This window comes from Pituophis catenifer, unplaced genomic scaffold, assembly GCF_029215685.1.
Source record: "Pituophis catenifer annectens isolate HBS135680 unplaced genomic scaffold, rPitCat1.0.hap2 SCAF_16, whole genome shotgun sequence".
NCBI classification, from domain to species: domain Eukaryota; kingdom Metazoa; phylum Chordata; class Lepidosauria; order Squamata; family Colubridae; genus Pituophis; species Pituophis catenifer.
In genome coordinates, this window is record NW_027256896.1 from 13671430 (window position 1) to 13691908 (window position 20479).

Sequence of the window (20479 nt, forward strand, 5' to 3'; positions counted from 1 at the left end):
CCAAAAGAAAAATCTGGGTGTTTTTTTTTTTTTTTTTTTGAAGGTGGAAACATTAAGAATGTCATATAACTCTTTTTCATTTTATGGAAAGCGATCTAAAAGTAACCAGAAGTAAAAAAAATAAAATAAAAAAATGCAACACCATGGAAAACTTGAAGCTTTTGACTATTTGCACTCTATTGCATTTATTTCTAAAATAAAAATCCGGGTTTTGGGTTTTTTTTTTTGGCAAGCAGAAAAATTAAGAATGTCATATAATTCATTTTTATAGGACGTCTATGGAGAGTCTCCCATTCCTTTTATTTCCATCTGGAATAAAACCCCTGCGTGCAGTCACCGCCCCCCCACCCCCACCCCGCCTCTTTTCTGCGCAGGCGCCTCGGCAGATTCCAGCCAACGCGGCGTTCGATCGCGAGCCGGAAGAGGCGGGGCGCGCGTGAGCTCCCTCTTTCTCTTTCGGGAGCCGGGCGGAAGCGGCCTTTCGCTTCCGGTGTCGGGCGGAAGCTGAGGCGGCGGCGGCTGCTGCGTGCGCAGGAGGCTGTCTTTACTCTCCGGGAGCATGAGGGGGAAGAGGCGGCGGCGCTGGCGGAGGTTTGGTGAGGCGAGGACGGAGCGCGGCTGAGCCGGCGGAGGCTGCCGAGCGGGGAGAGGAGGTGTGGGCCGCGTGGGGGGAAAGGACTTTCCGTCCCCCCCCCTTTCTGCGTCGTCTACTGCTTCACAACAGCCTTGTGAGGTAGGCCAGACCGAGGAGTCGTGTCTTCTACGTACCTGGCTCTGATGGGGGTTTTGTTGACCCCTCAGGACCGAAGCTGGAAGGGTAGATTGCCCTGACGGAACTGGAGGCCCTGGCTTCTACTACAACTCCCATCATCCTCAGCACCCCGGTTGTATTTGGGCTGCAGGAGGGTAGATTGTCCTGCCAGAACTTGAGGCCCTGGTTTCTACTACAACTCCCATCATCCCCCAGCACCCCGGTTGTATTTGGGCTGCAGGAAGGTGGGTTGTCCTGCCAGAACGAGATCCTGGTTCAACCACAACTCCCATCATCCCCCAGCACCGCCATTGTATTTGGGCTGCAAGCAGGGCCGCCAGGAGGGTACATTTTCCTGCCAGAACTTGAGGCCCTGGTTCTACTACAACTCCCATCATCCCCAGCACCCTGATTGTATTTGGGCTGCAGGGCCGCCAGGAGGGTAGTGTCAGGTTTCGAGGTCGTCTCAAATAAATTGCATTTCAAACGAAGTCTTTGATGAAAAACTCCCATTTATTAAGCACGACATTCTAACTCCGACTCCATCGCAGCCAACACTGACTTCCTGACCCAAAACCCTCCCTTTCCTTTCCCCACTCCCCTGCACTCATTGGCCATCTTCCAAGTCACTCTACCCCTAATCTACTGCTCCAGCTCAAAGGAATTTCCCCCCTCCCATCCCATCTCCTAGGGGATATTGTCTCCAGGGAAAATAAGTAGGTGAAAAGTCAAACGTCCCTTTCCAGACGCCTCCGCTTCTCCTTCTTATGTCAGCACTAGAGTAAATGTAGCTTGAAGTGCTGACAGGTAGATTGTTCAGCCAGAACTTGAGGCCCTGGTTCTACCACAACTCCCATCATCCCCAGCACTGCCCTTGTGTTTGGGCTGTAGGGTCGCCAGGAAGGTAGATTGTCCTACCAGAACAAGACCCTGGCTCTACTACAACTCCCATCATCCCCAGCACCCTGGTTGTATTTGGACTGCAGGAGACTAGATTGTCCTGCCAGAACTCAGGGCCCTGATTCTGTTGCAGCCCCCATCATCCCCAGCATCCGGGTTGTATTTGGGCTGCAGGAGGCTAGATTGTCCTGCCAGAACTCGAGGCCCTGGTTCAACCACAACTCCCATCATCCTCAGCACCACGGTTGTATTTGGCCTGCAGGAGGGTAGATTGTCCTACCAGAAGTCGGGGGCCCTGATTCTACTACAACTCCCATCCTCCCCAGAATAATTAACACCGGTTGGTTATCCTAGCCGCGGATTCATCAACATCCAACGTTTTTCACTTTCATGGTCAGATGCCAATCTTGCATTGCAATTTTTTTTTTTAAGGATTTTCTGACATGTTGGCTGAGGATGAATTCCTGAGATCGCCACCAAAAAAGACGGTCAGATTCGGTGGTACTTTGGCAGAAATCCTACTGAAATATCAACAGGTAATGCTGTAGGGTAGTGTTTGCAAGAAAAAAAATGCATCCAATGTATGGGATGCGTTTATAACATTTTCTGTTTTTAACACTGATAATTCATCCACGAGGAACTGTTTTGTCTTTGTTTTTCTCCACTGATGAGGAAATTATATACTATATCTGGGAAAAAGGATTTGTGGAGTTCTTTATCATCATCATCTTCTAACGATCCTATAATCCCTCAACGGATAGAGTCTGGGCAACTGAATGGAGCTTGCAGTGTTTACTGGCCGGATGCCCTTCCTGTCGCCAATGCAGAGTTTTGTTTGGCAGATATATTCTCATGCCCAAGGAGAGAAATATCTGCCTCTACCTAGGATCGAACTCGCAGCCTCCTAATTGTGAGGCAAGAGCTCCACCTCTAGGCCACCTCACCACTCCTTGTGGAGTTCTTTATGCAGAGCTCAAAATTGCACATTTTCTCTTTCAGGGCAAGACCACTGAGTTTGATCTGCTGAAGCATCAGCTGTTGGATCCAGACATAAAAGTAAGATTTCTATAACATTCAAATACTCTGAAAGGCCTCCTTAGATTTAAGAAAGAATGAAATAAATAATTTGAATCTTTTTTTTTTTTAGTATTCTTTATGGGTTATAGTTTATAATTGCTGAGGAGCCAGAAAGTTACCCAAACACAATCTGGAAAATGAATCCAGTCAGATTTATAAATTCATTTTTAAATAAAACATTATCACACTGTTCTGTCCCCGTCTCACACACGCACACAAACAGTCAGCCAGGAATTAAATAAAACTTGCAGACAATAAATTCCTTCAATAACAGGATTGGCAGCAACCCAGTAGCTGCTTGCCAAGAACTTTACTCACAGAGGGAGGTGTTCATCCTCCATCAGATAAACCAAAACAAATACACAAAGCCACAGAATTGTCAAGTCCAGTCCGTATTAAATCCAAAGCAGGCAGATAACGTAGTTTCAGAGATACAATGCGACTCGCTAGTTGTTTAGTTTTGTCCGTCACAGAGCCTGAATGGCCACCACACCCCCTTTTATCCCCTGTGGGATGTGGTCCAGTGACTCAGCTTAATCTCTGGCACCCCTCCTTTTCTGCTGCGTGCGCTTGTCTCTCCGACGCTGGCGTGGATCCAGCCAAGACTTATCTCCGTCACTGTCTGACTGCAACTGTTCGGAGATACCTGTCTTCCAAGAAAACAACCAAGCTCAGAGAGCACCAGGGACCCCACAAAACCTTTAACTCCTTCTGCTGTTTCAAAATTGAGAGGCTGATCTAGCTGACACACTTAAGTCGTGACAAGCAATGTGTGAGCAAAATGTGGCAGGCTGTTGGTCTGATGGTCTTTATCTTAAAAGCAAACTAACCGCTTCTCACCCCAGCTAAAACTTTTGACAGCCGGTGTGATTTAGTAATTAAGATATGATGGCTTCTGTTTTTTAGGATGACCAGATTATTAACTGGCTCTCTGAATTCCGGTCTTCTATTACATTTTTGACCAAGGAGTTTGAACAACTAATTATCATCCTGTTGGTAAGAATTCTCTGGTTGCATTGGGTGCTCTTTTTGCTTTGGATTTGGGGGGGCACTTTTTGCTTTGGATTTGGGGGGGGCAACTTCTGATCCTGTTGTCTCTAAAAATGCAGAAAGTGCCGTGGTTGAGACGAAGCCAGCCTGTGGTGGAAGAGTACCTAGCTTTCCTGAGTAACTTAGTGTCTGCTCAGACAATCTATCTTAGGCCATGCCTGCAAATGATCGTCTCGCACTTTGTACCCCGTAAGTACTTTTTTTCCCCCTAGTTTTATTGAAAGAAATAGAATAGAAAATATTTTAACAGCCAAGAAAAAAAAAATGAACCCTCCATCCCTAAGAATACAGCTACCCAACTTAAAAAAAACCAAGAAACAGAAAACAGAAAGACTCTCCCTATACATCACCTCTAAGAGAATGAATCTACTTTGGAGAAGGGAAAAATAATTCTTCAGTGTTACAAAAAATAATAGTAATAAAATCTTGTCTTGAGAGGTCCTTGGTGCTCTCTGGGCTTGGTTGTTTTCTTGCAGACATTTCATTACCCAAAGTAGGTAACATCATCAGTGCTAGTCAATAATAAATAAGAATAGTAATAATAAAATCTGTCTTGCCAAAAAGCATACTATTGTGTTTTTCGGATTAGTAGATGCACCTAGGTTTAGAGGAGGAAAACAAGAAACAAAAATAGTTTTTTGCCTCTGCTGGTCCCGTTTTTGCTCTCCCCAGCGTCCAGAAGCACTTGGTAGGCCAAAAACGGGCCCATTTTTGTGCCAGGACCCGCGGATCCCGTTTTTGGCCTGCAGAGTGCTTCTGGACGCTGGGGAGGGCAAAACGGGACCCACAGAGGGTTCGGGAGACAAAAACGGGTCTGTATTCGCTCTATAAGATGCACAGACATTTCCACCCACTTTGGGGGGGGGGCGGAGTGTGTCTTGTAGTCCTAAAAATACGTAATTCATTTTTTTTTTTTGTTAATAGATAAAATCGCCTTTTTGCCCAGAGTAATAATAGCAGCTGTGGTTTCTCATTTAGAATAGAATAGAATAGAATAGAATAGAATAGAATAGAATAGAATAGAATAGAATAGAATAGAATAGAATAGAATAGAATAGAATAGAATAGAATAGAATAGAATAGAATAGAATAGAATAGAATAGAATTGGAAGGGACCTCGGAGGTCTTCTAGTCCAACCCCTGCTTAGGCAGGAAACCCTACACCACTTCAGACAAATGGTTATCCAACCTCTTCTTAAAAACTTCCAGTGTTGGAGCATTCGCAACTTCTGGAGGCCAGTTGTTCCACCGATTAATTGTTTTCACTGTCAGGAAATTTCTCCTTAGTTCTAGGTTGCTTCTCTCCTTGATTCGTTTCCACCCGTTGCTTCTTGTCTTGCCCTCAGGTGTTTTGGAGAATAGCTTGACTCCCTCTTCTTTGTGGCCGCCCCTCAGATTTGTTTATTTTAGAATTAATGATAGGAATTCAAAGCAAGGAAACTTGGGTTCAAGTCTGGGTTCACAGCCCCCAAAGCTCTGTGGGAGACTGTTGTAAACCTCTTAAGGAAAGCTGTGTTTCAGATAGATAGATAGATAGATAGATAGATAGATAGATAGATAGATAGATAGATAGATAGATAGATAGATAGATAGTTCTGCAAGGCATTTTTTGTTGATCAACAAGATAACTATAAGCTCCTCTGTTTCTTCCCAGCCCGAATAACCATCCGGGAGAACGATGTGGACATCTCTGATTCGGACGATGATGAAAGTGAGTACTTCCCTTTTTCTATTTCTTGATTGATTCTTTTATCTATATGTACTCTGCCCATTTTGTATACTATTTCTATTTTTCTAGCTGGGTTTCTGCACCCAAGGGAGTATTACTTGATTCAGTGTGGCCCTGGTAAAAGATGGGAGTCCACAGGTTGACCAACGTACAACCATTCGTTCAGTGACCATTTGAACTTTCAACGGCATTGGAAAAAAATGACTGACATTCACAGCCATCATAGGCTACCCATGATCGTGTGATCAGGTTTCAGGCACTTGGCAACTGGCATGTGTTCCGGGTCATGTGATCATGTGGTGGCACAGTGGTTAGAATGCCGTATTGCAGGCTAATTCTCCCGATTGCCAGCAGTTCGATCCTGACTAGCTCGAGGTTGACTCAGCCTTCCAACCTTCCAAGGTTGGTAAAATGAGGATCCAGATTGTTGAAGGCAATAAGTTGACTTGTAAACCACTTAGGAAGGGCTGTAAAGCCCTGTGAAGCGCTATATAAGTCTTAAGTGCTATTGATATTGCTATCGCCATTTGCAACCTTCCCAGCCAGCTTCCCACAAGCCAAGTCAGTAGAGGAAGATGATTCACTTAATGACTGCAGCCATTCGCCTGGCAACCGTGGCAAAAAAAAAAGGTCATAAAATCATGCAAAGCTCACTTAACAACTGCCTTGCTAAGCAATGGGAATTCTATACCCCTTGCGTCAGCACTTCAAGCTGCATTTACTCTAGTGCTGACATAAGAAGGAGAAGCAGAGGCGTCTGGAAAGGGACGTTTGACTTTTCACCTACTTATTTTCCCTGGAGACAATATCCCCTAGGAGATGGGATGGGAGGGGGGAAATTCCTTTGAGCTGGAGCAGTAGATTAGGGGTAGAGTGACTTGGAAGATGGCCAATGAGTGCAGAGGAGTGGGGAAAGGAAAGGGAGGGTTTTGGGTCAGGAAGTCAGTGTTGGCTACGATGGAGTCAGAGTTAGAATGTCGTGCTTAATAAATGGGAGTTTTTCATCAAAGACTTCGTTTGAAATGCAATTTATTTGAGACGACCTCGAAACCTGACACCTTGTCTATAAATCTTGAATGTGCCTGGTCCTTTAGTGTTCAAAACCATAGAGTCTGCTCAGACATTGTGACAAGTTGAGCGACCGCTCCTCCGTGATTGTGTCGATCTCTCTTGCAACCCTCCAAATCGAAGGCTGGCATTTTTCCAAGTGCAGCCTTTTTTGAACAGGGTGTCTGCAGGAAGCAGGTCATATTGAAAAAAGGTTTCTCATATATAGTGCGGATAAATAATACAGTAGCAACAAAACCGCCCTCAGAAATTGGAAGAAGTTCTTGACCACGTCTAAAATAGAGGTCTGCTTGTATCCATCAACTTTCTGGGTTATAAACAGACATGTTGCTTTTCAATCTCTGCAGATGTTGTCGAGAGCTTCACCACCTGCCACAGAGCATTGCAGACAATTGTGAAATACGTCCCTTTGTAAGTTAAAATATCTTTTATTTTTCTGGGCCGGGGGAAGACAATGTGTAACATAAACTGCTTTTTTGTTGCCCATGTTGTGGCCCACTGGCGGCCAACAGAGCTGACAGCAGAGTCAGACAGTGATGTGGTTGGGGAGGAACATGAGCCAGTCCTGGGGGCTGGGGAAATTCGGACGAGGGCTCTGCATCGGAGGCAGAGAAGGACGTAGACAGCAGCAAGGCAGAGGAACAGCTGGAGCCTATTCCCAGTGTGCGCATGCACAGAGCTGCCAGAAGAAAAGAAAACTCCGAAAGCAGGGTCGACTTGGCAGTAAAGCCATACCTTGGAGGTGATTGGCCCCTCCCATAGGAAACAAAAGAGGAGTGATTTTTTTTGGAAAAGCAAATCATACGTTGGGGAAAATGATGTTCCATAGAGAAGGAGAAACCTGTAAACACAATCAGAATCATCAAACGTGCATAGGACAGACAGGAACAGTATTATCTTCCCCGAAAATAAGACCCTGTCTTATATATATGTTTTTTTGCCACCAAAAAAGGGCACCAGGTCTTATTTTCAGGGGATGTCATCCACTGACTAACCTCACTTGTGCACGTCATCCCTGGCCTCGTTTTCACTGTCAGAGGCCTTCAGGAACTTCTTCTGCAGCCGGCAAGGCTTTCCTGAAGGCCTCTGCAGCCGATTTCAGAGCTCCGGATCGATCCGGAGCTTTGTTATCAACTACAGAGACCTTCAGGAAAGCCTTGCCGGCTGCAGAAGAAATGGGACGGCGAGGCAGGCGTCGGGGTGCGCGAGACCTGGCTGCAACTGTCCAAAGGTAAGTAGTAGGGCAGCTCCATGCACCTCCCCCCATCCCCACCTTAGCTTAATTTTTACCCATGCACTCTGGAGTGGGCAGGATCTTAATTAACAGTAATAACTTTATTGTCATTGTACGTGTATACACAGTATACCCATACAACGAAATTCACTTAACACCCAAAGACCAGGTCCAACACACATAACAATCCCCAAACACCCTCCCACCCACCACAATTCCCCACCCCTAAACCACCCAAGCATCCACACCACAGACCAAGTAATGCTGTCTAACAGCTCACTGATGGTGGTCCTTTAGTTCATTGTTGAGTGCAATTATAGCTCTGGGATAAAAACTATAAAAACTAATTAGGCCTTATTTTGGGGGTCGGGCTTATATTGGGCACACGTGTAAAAATCAAGCCAGGACTTACTTTCAGAGTAGGTTGTATTTTTGGAGAAACGGGGTATTTGAAGACGTTTCCAGACTATGAATTAATAGTGGTGCGATCAGTTCTGGGAGCACTTTTCCACTGCGTCTGTGTTTGCTCTTCTAGGCTCCCTCTTAAATCTTGTCTGTAGTCCACATAACAAAATAAAGGATGGTTTTGCTTATCTATTATATTTTCTGTGTTGTAGGACACCACAATTTCTCATGCCAGTGCTGGCTGAAAAGTTTCCCTTTATTAATAAATCAGAAAGAACATTAGTAAGTACCTGATTTTCTGGAAATGAAGATTCTTTCGTGCTTTTGGTGTCTGCTGCTCGTTTAATTCAAGGCTGCTTTAAAAAATCTGTTAGTGGAAAATGTGATCTTGATGCCTCAGAAACAACTGGTAGTCCATCATGATTATTACCGAAGCCTTCTTCTCCTTTGGATATTTAATTATTAGTTTTGCTTACCTTTGCTAAACCCAATCTGTTTGGTTTGGTTTTATTTTCCCATTCTGTAGAAGTGATTGTGTTTTGCACAGCATGGCTTGTGGCTTAGCATGTGTGAAATTAGCAAATGGCAACTTAATAAACCATAAATAAATCCACTTACGTACGAACCCAGTTGCTTTCTCAGATAAAACATCTCCGATGGATATATTGTGTTTGAGCAGTATGATAAAAAGTGCGTATACCGGAGAAGGGCGGTATACAAATTTAAAAATAAATAAATAAATAAATAAAATTTTAAGGAATGCTGTATTTAAATACGTGATGATTCTAAAATAGGATATAAAAATTGGAGATCCTCAGATTTGTTTCTCTTAGTTTTCTAGATGTGATTTTTAAAATTCCTTGACAGTGTTTTCATGGGAAACTCTTCCATTTCAGCAATGTTATCTCCATAATTTGCTACGAATAAGCGTATATATCCCATCATTAAGGCATGACATTTTGGAGCTGGTTGTTGAGAAGCTGCTAAAAATTGATGTAAGTACAGAATGCTGTAAATTGTGGTTGTTTATAAAAGGTCTCCATAGTTCCCCTTGTGAAAACTGGTTTAACTTTGCAAACCTCATATTCTTCAGTAAACGATGCTGCTATGTTTGTATTTACTGAACTGTTGGGCAATGAGATAAGGAATATACTTGTTATGCATTGATAAAAGAAGAATATTTGTAGCTCAGGGTTGAAATGAGGGGTCCTTGGTGCTCTCTGAGCTTGGTTGTTTTCTCGCAGATGTTTCATTACCCAACTAGGTAACATCATCAGTGCTAGAAGGAGTGAGGTTTGCTCTTCCTTGAACATTCTCCTCTAGCAGTGATGATATTACCTAATTTAGGTAATGAAACATCTGCAAGAAAACAACCAACTCAGGGAGTATCAAGGAGCCCTCACTTGTAACACACTTCTGTACCTTAACTATTAACTTAAGAAATACTCAAGCTCATCCCGTTTTAATTCAACAGGTAAGCGCCCCAAGAAAAGATATCGAAGCTGCCGAAGAAGATGAAGAGGGAAACAGTGAGAAGGGACTCTTCAATATGGTAAGTTTGGTCATTATACGGTATTAATACACGCACACACACACACATATTATCCTAAATCTTACAGGCCAAATAGCTTTTTACTCTTTAAGGAATAGTTTCTTATCAGAAAATGTAACCAGTTTTTAATCTCAGCGTTGATTCCCGTTGCTGCTTTGAAGTTCTCTTACTCAAATCGGAACTAGATGAGTTTTATTCCAGGGATATATGAAGCTCCCACAACTTCTGAAGGCGACTTGTCAGGTGTGCCTCCTTTCAATACTCAAGAAAGAAAAACCCCAACTCCATTTTCATTGAAGAAAGGTACTTTTACTGAATATGAACTGAACGCAACCATAGAAAAGCAAGATCTGAAGCATAGGCACGAAAATCACATATAGAAAGCATCCCCTCCCAACTGTCCAGCGTAAATCATCCAATCCAGGGGTCATGTGGGAGCACATGTCTGGCAGTGTCGTCATTCTGGTATGCCCTGACCATTGACCTTGAAACATAACAACTTCAAAGAAAGAACGGCTGCAAAGATTCACTTTTGTTTTCCTCCCCCCCCCCCCAAGAATACCCCTAGCTCCCACTCCCCCATTTCCATGGCAGCCGAGCAAGTAAGCATCGAAAGAGTGGAGGCTGACAGCGACTTCCGTTCCATGGGTTGATTGCTCTCACTGTCAGAAAGTGAGTGAACTGTTGTAAGTTTGAGCACCACCTATATTTATCTGGGTTTTGATTTTAACAGGATGAAGATGGGGAGAGCGCGGAGAAGAGTGACATGATGGCTCACCCCATTGCAGAACGCCTCGACATCTTGATGATCGTGATGTTTTCCTACATTAAAGATGTTTGCTATGTTAATGGTAATAAACCTGGGGCAGTTTCCCAGCATTATTTGGCAGTGCTGAGCAGAGCATTTGGGCTTAATGTAGGCAGCCACTTGAAAGGAATTCCTGGATGATGATGTTGTGTTATTTGCCATAATTCATAATTTGGGCATGTAAATGGAAAACATATCATCCGTTAGCTCCACGGTTTCTGTTCCTCTTAAGCCAATTCAAGTTCTTCTAATTAAGGACAGTCAATCTTTCCCCCTTCAGATAGATGATAGATAGATAGATAGATAGATAGATAGATAGATAGATAGATAGATAGATGATGAATAGAATAGAATTGAATTGAATTCTTTATTGGCCAAGTGTGATTGGGCACACAAGGAATTTGTCTTTGATGCATATGCTGTCAGTGTACATAAAAAGAAAAGATACATTCGTCAAGAATCCTAAGGTACAACACTTAATGATGGTCAAAGGGTACAAATAAGCAAGCGAATCATACTAGGAAACAATATAAATCGTAAGGATACAGCAATAAATTATGCAGTCATAAGTGGGAGGAGATGGCTGATAGGAACGATCAGAAGACTAATAGTAATAGAAATGCAGACTTAGTGAATAGTTTGACAGTGTTGAGGGAATTATTTGTTTAGCAGAGTGATGGCGTTCGGGAAAAAACTGTCCTTGTGTCTAGTTGTTCTGGTGTGCAGTGCTCTATAGCCTCGTTTTGAGGATAGGAGTTGGAACAGTTTATGTCCAGGATGCAGGGGTCTGTAAATATTTTCCCAGCCCTCTTTTTGACTCGTGCAGTATACAGGTCCTCCATGGAAGGCAGGTTGGTAGCCATGGTTTTTTCTGCAATTCTAATTATCCTCTGAAATCTGTGTCTATCCTGTTGGGTTGCAGAGCCAAACCAGACAGTTATAGAGGTGCAGATGACAAGACTCAATAATTCCTCTGTAGAATGTATTAATGATAGAATATTCAGCATCTGAAAGCTGCACAAACGAACAGCCTTTTTAACCTCTTTTTCTAACAATAACAGAGTTGGAAGGGACCTTGGAGGTCATCTAGTCCAACTCCCTGCTCACGCAGGAGACCTGTGCTAGGGATTCGAACCGCCAAACTGCCAATCTTTCTGATTGACAAGCTCATTGTTTTAACCACTGAGCCACCTTACTCAGGCTCTTAGCATATAATTCTAGGAACATAATTTTTTTTTTTTATTCCTAGGGAAAATTGATGTTGGCAACACCAAAGATTTATACCGAGACCTTGTGGCTATCTTTGATAAGCTGATTTTAACCACCCACGGATCATGTCACGTGCAGTTCATCATGTTCTACCTCTCTGGTTTCAGATTGGTAAATAATCAAATAAACTTTTATTCCCTTCCTTCTTATGTTTTTCCCCTTTCTTAACTGGATCTTCCTGTCCTGTCCTATACTCCAAGAAAATGTGAAACTGGCTAAAACCTACCAAGTCACCTCCTGCTATTGCCCTCACCCCAAATCCCTGACGGAAAACAGTTATTTGCTTTTAGTTGGACAAGAAGCACATTGGGAACTATTCGGAAGTTAGAAATTGATGTTTCTTTTCTTTTCCCTACCTTTCCTCACTTCTCTCTCCCCCCTTCCCCTTCCCTCTCACTGCTCTTTTATTTACTTTCGTATTTTTGCATTTTATAATACTTTATAATCTAATTTTAAAAAAATGGAAGTTAAAAAAAAAGAAGTACATTGGGAACTATTGATGTATTTAGTTCTCGTTCTGTTCCTTTGTTGTTTATTCTATTAATTGACTTCTGAATACCTTTTCATTTTTTTTCATTTTTTATTGTAAGCCACCTAGAGTAGCCCCACAGCGAGATAGGGGGCAAATAAATTTAAACAAATTAATAAATAAAATAAACCTTTGATTCCAACTTTATAGAGAATAGAATAGAATAGAATAGAATAGAATAGAATAGAATAGAATAGAATAGAATAGAATAGAATAGGAATAGAGGAGGAGAGGAGAGAATAAGAATAAGAATAGAATAGAATAGAATAGAATAGAATAGAAGAATAGAATAGAATAGAATAGAATAGAATAGAATAGAATAGAATAGAATAGAATAGAATAGAATAGAATAGAATAGAATAGAATAGATTAGATTAGATTTCTTTATTGGCCAAGTGTGATTGGAAACACAAGGAATTTGTCTTTGGTGCATATGCTGTCAGTGTACATAAAAAGAAAAGATACATTTGTCAAGAATCCTAAGGTACAACACTTAATGATGGTCAAAGGGTACAAATAAGCAAGCGAATCATACTAGGAAACAATATAAATCGTAAGGATACAGCAATAAATTATGCAGTCATAAGTGGGAGGAGATGGGTGATAGGAACGATCAGAAGACTAATAGTAATAGAAATGCAGACTTAGTGAATAGTTTGACAGTGTTGAGGGAATTATTTATTTAGCAGAGTGATGGCATTCAGGAAAAAACTGTCCTTGTGTCTAGTTGTTCTGGTGTGCAGAGCCCTATAGTGTCGTTTTGAGGGTAGGAGTTGAAACCATTTATGTCCAGGATGTGAGGGCTTATCTTTTCTCTGAACTGACTAACTGATACCTGTGGTCACTGCCCCAGCCTTAACAGCTGTGTATGTCCTCCAGGTAATCGCAGAGGCTTTTGTGGAACATCTCTGGAAAAAGCTACAGAATCCAAATGTTCCTGCTGTGATCCGACAAACCACCGGGAACTACATTGGCAGCTTTTTGGCACGGGCCAAATTTATTCCCATTGTGTAAGTAGGTCACCAGAGTGATCCTTGGGTGGATTAACCTGCCAAGCAAGGCTACATCCCAAAGATGTCAGCCCACGTCTGGTTACTTAGCCATGTTTTGTTTGTTTTTTCTAAAATCATTTCAGGACAGTGAAAGCCTGCTTAGATCTCCTGGTCAGCTGGCTGCACACTTACATCGACAACCAGGGAACGGGGTCCCGAGCATTTTGCGACGTTGCGCTCCACGGCCCGTTCTACGCAGCCTGCCAGGCTGTGTTCTACGTTGTCATCTTTCGCCACAAGCAGCTCCTGGATGGAAATCTCAAGAAAGGTGAGCAGAAGTTCACCAGACAAGGAGAAGAAGAGGTGGGCGGAACATGTCTGTTTCTAGCCTGGGCGTAGGAGGAGGACAGGCAGAGCCTGGGGGTGGAGTCAAGAGCGGAATCAGCCTAGAATCATTACATTCCCACAAATGTATGTCCTGTTTTTTACTTTGGCTGTTCACCGCTCTGAGTCCTATTTGGAGAAGGGCGGTATAGAAATTGAAACAAACAAACAAACAAACAAATAAATAAATAAATAAATAAATAAAGTAAACTGCCTGCTTTTTTCAAACTTTTCCCAGTGATTTTATAACTTCGAAAAGTCGCTAAACAAACTTCTTCTCACCAAGAAGAGCCTTGGTGGTACAGGGGTTTAAAGCACCCTGTTATTAACACAGCTGCCTGCAATTACTGCAGGGTTCGAATCTCGCCAAGGCTCAAGGTTGACTCAGCCTTCCATCCTTTCTAAGGTAGGTGAAATGAGGACCCAGTTGTGGGGGCAATAAGCTGACTTTGTATAAAAATATACAAAAGTATGAAGGCTATTGCTTAACGCGTTGTAAGCCGCCCTGAGTCTTCGGAGAAGGGCGGCATATAAATCAAATTAAAAAAATAAAATAAAATTAAAAAAAAATGGTTGTAAATTGAGAATTACCTGTATGCATTTTTCTCATTGATCTACTAAGAATCTACTAAGCCAGGGGTGTCAAACTATTTCATTGAGGGCCGCATCAGGGTTGTGTTTGACCTCGAGGGGCAGGGGGGGGGACACGTGTCCGGGAGGCCATGGCCAGCTCGACATCACTCATCGAGTCTCCGTTATCGGCCACGACAGCTTTCTGAAACCCTCTGCTGGTCAAAACGGAGCTCGTGCGGCCTCCCTGAGCTCTGTTTTTGCTGGCAGAGGCACCGTGGGCTGGTCCTTCACTGTTTCCAGGGCAAACCCGCAGGCCAGATCTAAGCACCTCGCAGGCGGGATGTGGCCCGCAGGCCTTGAGTTTCACACCTCTGTGCTAAGCCATGTTTCCCGGAGAATAGTGTCTTTTTTTAGAAGCCTCTACAACATCAGAACGGTTTCAATGTATTTCTGTTAGAATTAAATTTTGTTAAATGTAGAAAGCCAAGATTGAATGTAGTCAATTCCTCTGGTCTTCTGTTTTCAAGGTTTGGCCTACTTGCAAAGCTTAAACTTTGAGCGCATTGTTCTGTGCCAGTTAAACCCCCTGAAGGTCTGCCTGCCAACCATCGTGAGTCTTTTTGCTGCCCTGACCAGGTACAATTTTTTTTTTTTTTTTTAATTTGATTTATATGCCGCCCTTCTCCGGAGACTCAGGGCGGCTTACAATGCGTTAAGCAATAGCCTTCATCCTTTTGTATATTTATACAAAGTCAGCTTATTGCCCCCACAAACTGGGTCCTCATTTAACCTACCTTAGAAAGGATGGAAGGCTGAGTCAACCTTGAGCCTTGGCGAGATTCGAACCCTGCAGTAATTGCAGGCAGCTGGTCTTAAGCAGCTTAATAACAGGGTGCTTTTTTAAACCCTTGTACTACCAAGGCTCTTGGTTTTCTCTCTTGCAAAGTTTGTTTATTCATTAAATGCATTTGTTTACGCCAACAATCCCTCTAAAATTTGGAGTGTGTTGCAGAGGGACTCTGTCCATTTATTGAATGCATATAGAAATGGGGCGATAGTGGGGACACGTTTTTCCTTCTTTCTTACGTGTTTTAAATCAGTCCCAGGCAGGGGTGTCCAGCCTTGGCAGCTTTAAGACCTGTGGACTTCAACCCCCAGAATTCCCCAGGCAGCTAAGGGGATTCTGGGAGTTGAAGTCCACAAATCTTAAGGTTATCAAGTTTTGGACATTTTTTGGTCTAAGCTAAGGCATTTCTTGAATGCAAAACTGTAGACATCTCATCTGCAGTTCCTGCTGTTGCTCAAACAGAGAAAGGATTTGATGCATCCAGAAATGTTTATTAGCCTGTTGAGGATCCAAATCTTGGGTTTATTCCATTTCCACGGTCCTAGCTTAACCGGTGCCAAGATAGCAACCTCATATTTACTTCTCTGAACCTGGAGGAAGGAGAAGATACTTGTTTGAGAAGAAACTCTACTCTTATTTCACTGACATCCTGGGGATCTTTTCCCAAGAATTTCAGGCCTTGTCCTAGTTTGAAGGAAACCTCAGCAAAAGGAGGAAAGCTAAGGAAAGAGAAAATAGTAGTAGTTAATAGGATAGGATAGAACAGAACAGAATAGAATAGAATTCTTTATTGGCCAAGTGTGATTGGACACACAAGGAATTTGTCTTAGGTGTATATGCTCTCAGTGTACATAAAAAGAAAAGATACATTCGTCAAGAATCATAAGGTACAACATTTAATAGTTCAAAGTATTGTCTCTTTACTAACACAGAAGAAGGCAGCTAAAGTACTGGAATGAGGAAAGAGTAGCTCCCAGGTGACCAAGGGAGAAGATGTTTCCATACCTTGCCCTCAGAAGCTCTTCTGTGAAATGTAGATGAAACAGGTTGATGGAATTGTGAATTGTGAACTTTAAAATAACTTCCGTTTTTCTACTTTCCTCTTCCTCCTCCCTCCTTCCAGGAAGTACCAGGTGGCCTTCTGTGACACCATCATTGAGAGAAACCGGAGACAAATATTGCCAGTTGTCCGAAGCAGCTGTGGGGGAGAGTCCATTGAGACGGCCACAAACCCCCTTGACAGTTTTTTCCCGTTCGATCCTTACATTCTTAAAAGGTACCTCGTTGAGAAATGCGCAACCCTCACCTGAAACATGTTTTTTTGGTTTTTTCAACTCCAATGGGCACACTGGCCTGTATTTTTGTGCAAGTTAGGACCCCTAATCTAGAGTCAACCCTGGAGAAGCCCATTTCTTCTTATTTATATCCCATCAACTGAAAGAATTAGAATAAGAATGTAGAATAGAATAGAATCCTTTATTGGCCAAGTGTGATTGGACACACAAGGAATTTGTCTTCGGTGCATATGCTCTCAGTGTGCATAAAAGCTATAAGTGATAAATCATCATCATACTCGTCATAAAAATACATTCGTCATGAATCATAAGCTACAACACTGGGTGATAGAATCAGCATAAATCGTCCTAGGACACTAACTAAAACAATATAAATCGTAAAGATACAAGCACCATTATAGTCATAAGTAGAAAAGGAGATAGGTAATAGGAAAGATGAGAAGAATAATAGCAATACAGTCTTACTAAAGTTGTGCACTTTCAACTCTGTACAATTCCTGTTAAGCAACATCTCGTGTTTTGTCTTTCCCTCTCCTGCCCTCTCTCTTTCTCTCATCCCCTCTTTCTCAGATCAAAGAACACAATCAATCCTTTATATCAGTTTTGGGAAGAGCAGAACGCTGAGGACCTCAAGGAGACGGCAGAACCCGTCAATGAGGTGAGTCGTTTCATTCAAGCTCCATCAGCCTGTTTTCTTGCGAAAGATATTTGCTTTTCCCTTGGGCTGGGAAGATTGCTAATTCCCGCACATCTGGAGGGCTTTCAGGAGCCTGGATAGCTCTGCAGACTAAGCACTGTAATTTAAAACCAGCTGTCTGCAATTAAACTAAGTTCGAATCTTGCCAGGTTCAAGGTTGACTCAGCCTTTCTAAGGTAGGTAAATTGAGGACCCAGTTTGTGGGGGCAATAAGCTGACTTTGTATAAAATATACAAAAGTATGAAGGCTATTGCTTAACGCACTGTAAGCCACCCTGAGTCTCCGGAGAAGGACGGCATATAAATCAAATTTAAAAAAAAAAAAAGAAGGTCAGCTTAGATCAGCAGTGGGGAACCTGCAGCTCCCAGATGTTGTGAACTCCAGCATCTTCAGCGTCTTTGGTCCTCCTGAGAAGATAGTTCGGCAACCATCCCACAAATCCAGGGGAGAGCAGTGATGAAAAACGAATTGGAAAGTGCTTGTGTGTTCTTTCTTTAAAACAGCGTCTCCAAGTTTGGCCATTCGGAGATGTGTGGACTTCAAAGCCCAGAATTCCTCAGCCAGCACACTTCTTGGGGAATTCTGGAAGTTAAACACACATCTTCTCAAATGGCCAAAGTTGGGAGATACTGTTTTAAGCCATCGTATTGCCATTTTCGTTTTCTTTGAACTATTGTGTGTTTTTATGCAGGGCAAAGGTGAAGAGGAAGACGATTTCTTGAGGGGTGAAACCCCCCAAAATGATGGCATGATCAGCATGACGCCAAGCTCCTTCAACGCTCTTGTTCACAGTTCAGAAACCAGTCTCGGATCACCCCCAGTCGAACTGCAGCTCTGATCTTTGGACAGCAACAGATAGCAATGACATTTATATATATATATATGAGACCTTTGGCAGGAGATGGGGGAACAATTTCTAAATTCTTCATTTCTTGCATTAATTCAGCTATCCAAACTGAACGTTTGCATCCCGGATAGGATGATACTTTTTGTACTTTATTTACTACAAAAAGCTGCAAGTATCAGAACCATTAGATTTTCACATTACTTTTTTTTTTTTTTCCTTTTGCGTTTCCCTATTTTGGGACAGACCCCCTCTGATTTAACACAACACTGTGATCCACTGATCCAGAGAATGATGGTGCTGCATGTTGATGCCTGTGGATTAAAAAGGCAAAAAGAAAGCTACATTTTCAAAGCAAACTTGCTAATCAGAACCCAGAGATCTGCTTCTTTGGGCTAAAAAAAGAGAGGCCTATTTGAATACAGCTTTTACAAGATTTCTGCTTAATCCGAGAATATGATAAGAGTGTCAAAAGTTATGCCAAAACAATCTGAGATGTTCATATTCAGGGGAGTTGTATAAAATAAGATTTGGGGTTATTCTGATTTCTGTTAAATTACGTGGCCTATGTCAAAAGAAAAGGGACGCGGTGGCTTCCCTTAGCAGTGGCTAAGACACTGAACTTGTCGATCGAAAGGTCGGCAGTTCAGCGGTTCGAATCCCAAGCGCCGCGTAATGGATGAGCTCCTGTTACTTCTCCCAGCTTCTGCCAACCTAGCAGTTCGAAAGCATGTAAAAAATGCAAGTAGAAAAATAGGGACCACCTTTGGTGGGAAGGGAACAGCGTTCCGTGCGCCTTTGGCGTTGAATCATGCCAGCCACATGACCACAGAGACGTCTTCAGACAGCGCTGGCTCTTTGGCTTTGAAACGGAGATGAGCACCGCCCCCTAGAGTCGGGAATGACTTGCACATATGTGCAAGGGGAATCTCTACTTTTTTATGTCAAAAAAATAAGATAGCATCTGCTTTAAGTATAAAAATACTGGCATGACAACTGACTCTCCATACCATCATCTAGTGCTCCGTGCTACTGAACACAAAGGAAGTTTGCCGGCTGAAGTGGTATTTAGCCAGCCACATGGCACCCAACTAAAACCTTGTTGTTATCCCACAGCTGCTACCAGGAGTGATATGCCCTCTGCTTATAGTAGAGCCAGCCCTAACTCTGTAGTTTACCCCACTGACTCTATATAAAAGTTTTAGCTTCAGTGGCGCATGTGGTTTGTTGCACAACAGCCAATGTGTGAAAATCACAGGATTTTGCCAAGATTGTACTTGCCAAGATTGAAACTTCCATAGACAGCCTGTTCCACCAAATTCCAGCAATTTAGATTTCAAACATTGGCCTTTGGAGAGCTGTTTTCCACATCGTGGAAGTATCTCTCTGAAACTGGGTAACCAGTGGTGAAATTCAATTTTTTTTACTACCAGTTCTGTGGGCGTGGCTTGGTGGGCGTGGCAGGGGAAGGATACTGCAAAATCCCCATTCCCTCCCCACTCCTGGGGGAAGGATATTGCAAAATCCCCATTCCCTCCCAACTCCAGGGGAAGGATACTGCAAAATCTCCATTCCCATTCCACTCGGAGGCCAGCCAGAGGTGATATTTGCCAGTTCTCCGAACTACTCAAAATTTCCGCTACCAGTTCTCCAGAACCTGCTGGATTTCACCCCTGCGGATAACAACGTAGTTTCCAAACGCTGGTTTGCAAGCCCCTGGATGGGACAGAAGTAAATTTGAGGCGGGGGGGGGGTCATAAATTGGGAGGGTGAATGAGTTGCAGATGCCAAGAGGAATATTTTTAAGATCTTACCTTTATTTTGCCTGGATAAGCTGATAATACTGGCTTGGACTAAGGATCATCTTTCTACCCAAAGCTGAATTACTATCTTCAGATCTTGGTCCCGTTCTGCCTGGGCAGACCAAAACCAAAATTTACAATTTCTGCTACTTTTTTTTTTTTTTTTTTTTAAATAACCCAAACCAATGTGGAGCAACAAGCAAGAATGGTCATTTCAAAAATGAAACCCACATTTCAGGAATTATGCGAGCAAATAATCTTTTTTTTTTTTTGTTATTAAGGTTTTGTTATATTTCTAATGAAAATGTTTCATTTGACAAAGCTGAACGATTCTGTCATTATTTAATTCTACAGATTAAAAGTTATTTATTAAAAGTGAATGGGTTTGTTTTTGTTTTTGTCTGCTCAACCATTATCCCTCTGAAATTATTAGCATACAGAGCTATTTACCAGTTTAGGGGATTCCTTGAGTCCCCTGGCCCTTTTGCTTCCATGGACATTGTTTTCTCAAAAAAGTCCAAATTCAACTCTAAATTAGAAGCTTGGCAACAAATGTTGGGATTAAGGACAGTCGTTTTTCTGCAACAGATTTTTCTACAACCACACCACTAAACAAACATTTGGGATGATCTTAAAGATTGGCTTGAGACCTGCTTAAGAGGAGACCATCCA

The 20479-nt window shown here is 42.6% G+C and overlaps 1 protein-coding gene across 1 annotated transcript; it reads left to right on the forward strand.

Moving 5' to 3' along the window:
- The first annotated feature begins 561 nt into the window (after positions 1-561).
- Positions 562-20187, forward strand: RRN3 (RRN3 homolog, RNA polymerase I transcription factor). The gene is made up of 18 exons (XM_070954941.1): positions 562-733; positions 2084-2187; positions 2651-2707; positions 3635-3724; positions 3838-3967; positions 5433-5489; positions 6923-6986; positions 8427-8496; positions 9111-9209; positions 9689-9766; positions 10500-10617; positions 11824-11954; positions 13252-13382; positions 13508-13692; positions 14849-14957; positions 16292-16444; positions 17034-17121; positions 17853-20187. Exons 2-18 carry the CDS (start codon positions 2095-2097, stop codon positions 17997-17999), a joined length of 1800 nt encoding a protein of 599 aa, XP_070811042.1. The 5' UTR covers positions 562-733; positions 2084-2094; the 3' UTR covers positions 18000-20187.
- Positions 20188-20479: the final 292 nt, after the last annotated feature.

Bases quoted from the DNA above. Each gene is read 5' to 3' on its own strand.
- RRN3 (XM_070954941.1), top strand. From the start codon at position 2,095: ATGTTGGCTGAGGATGAATTCCTGAGATCGCCACCAAAAAAGACGGTC. The intron at 9,210-9,688 runs GTAAGTACAGAA...TTAATTCAACAG, and splicing joins AGAAGCTGCTAAAAATTGAT to GTAAGCGCCCCAAGAAAAGA. The intron at 16,445-17,033 runs GTACCTCGTTGA...CCTCTTTCTCAG, and splicing joins GATCCTTACATTCTTAAAAG to ATCAAAGAACACAATCAATC.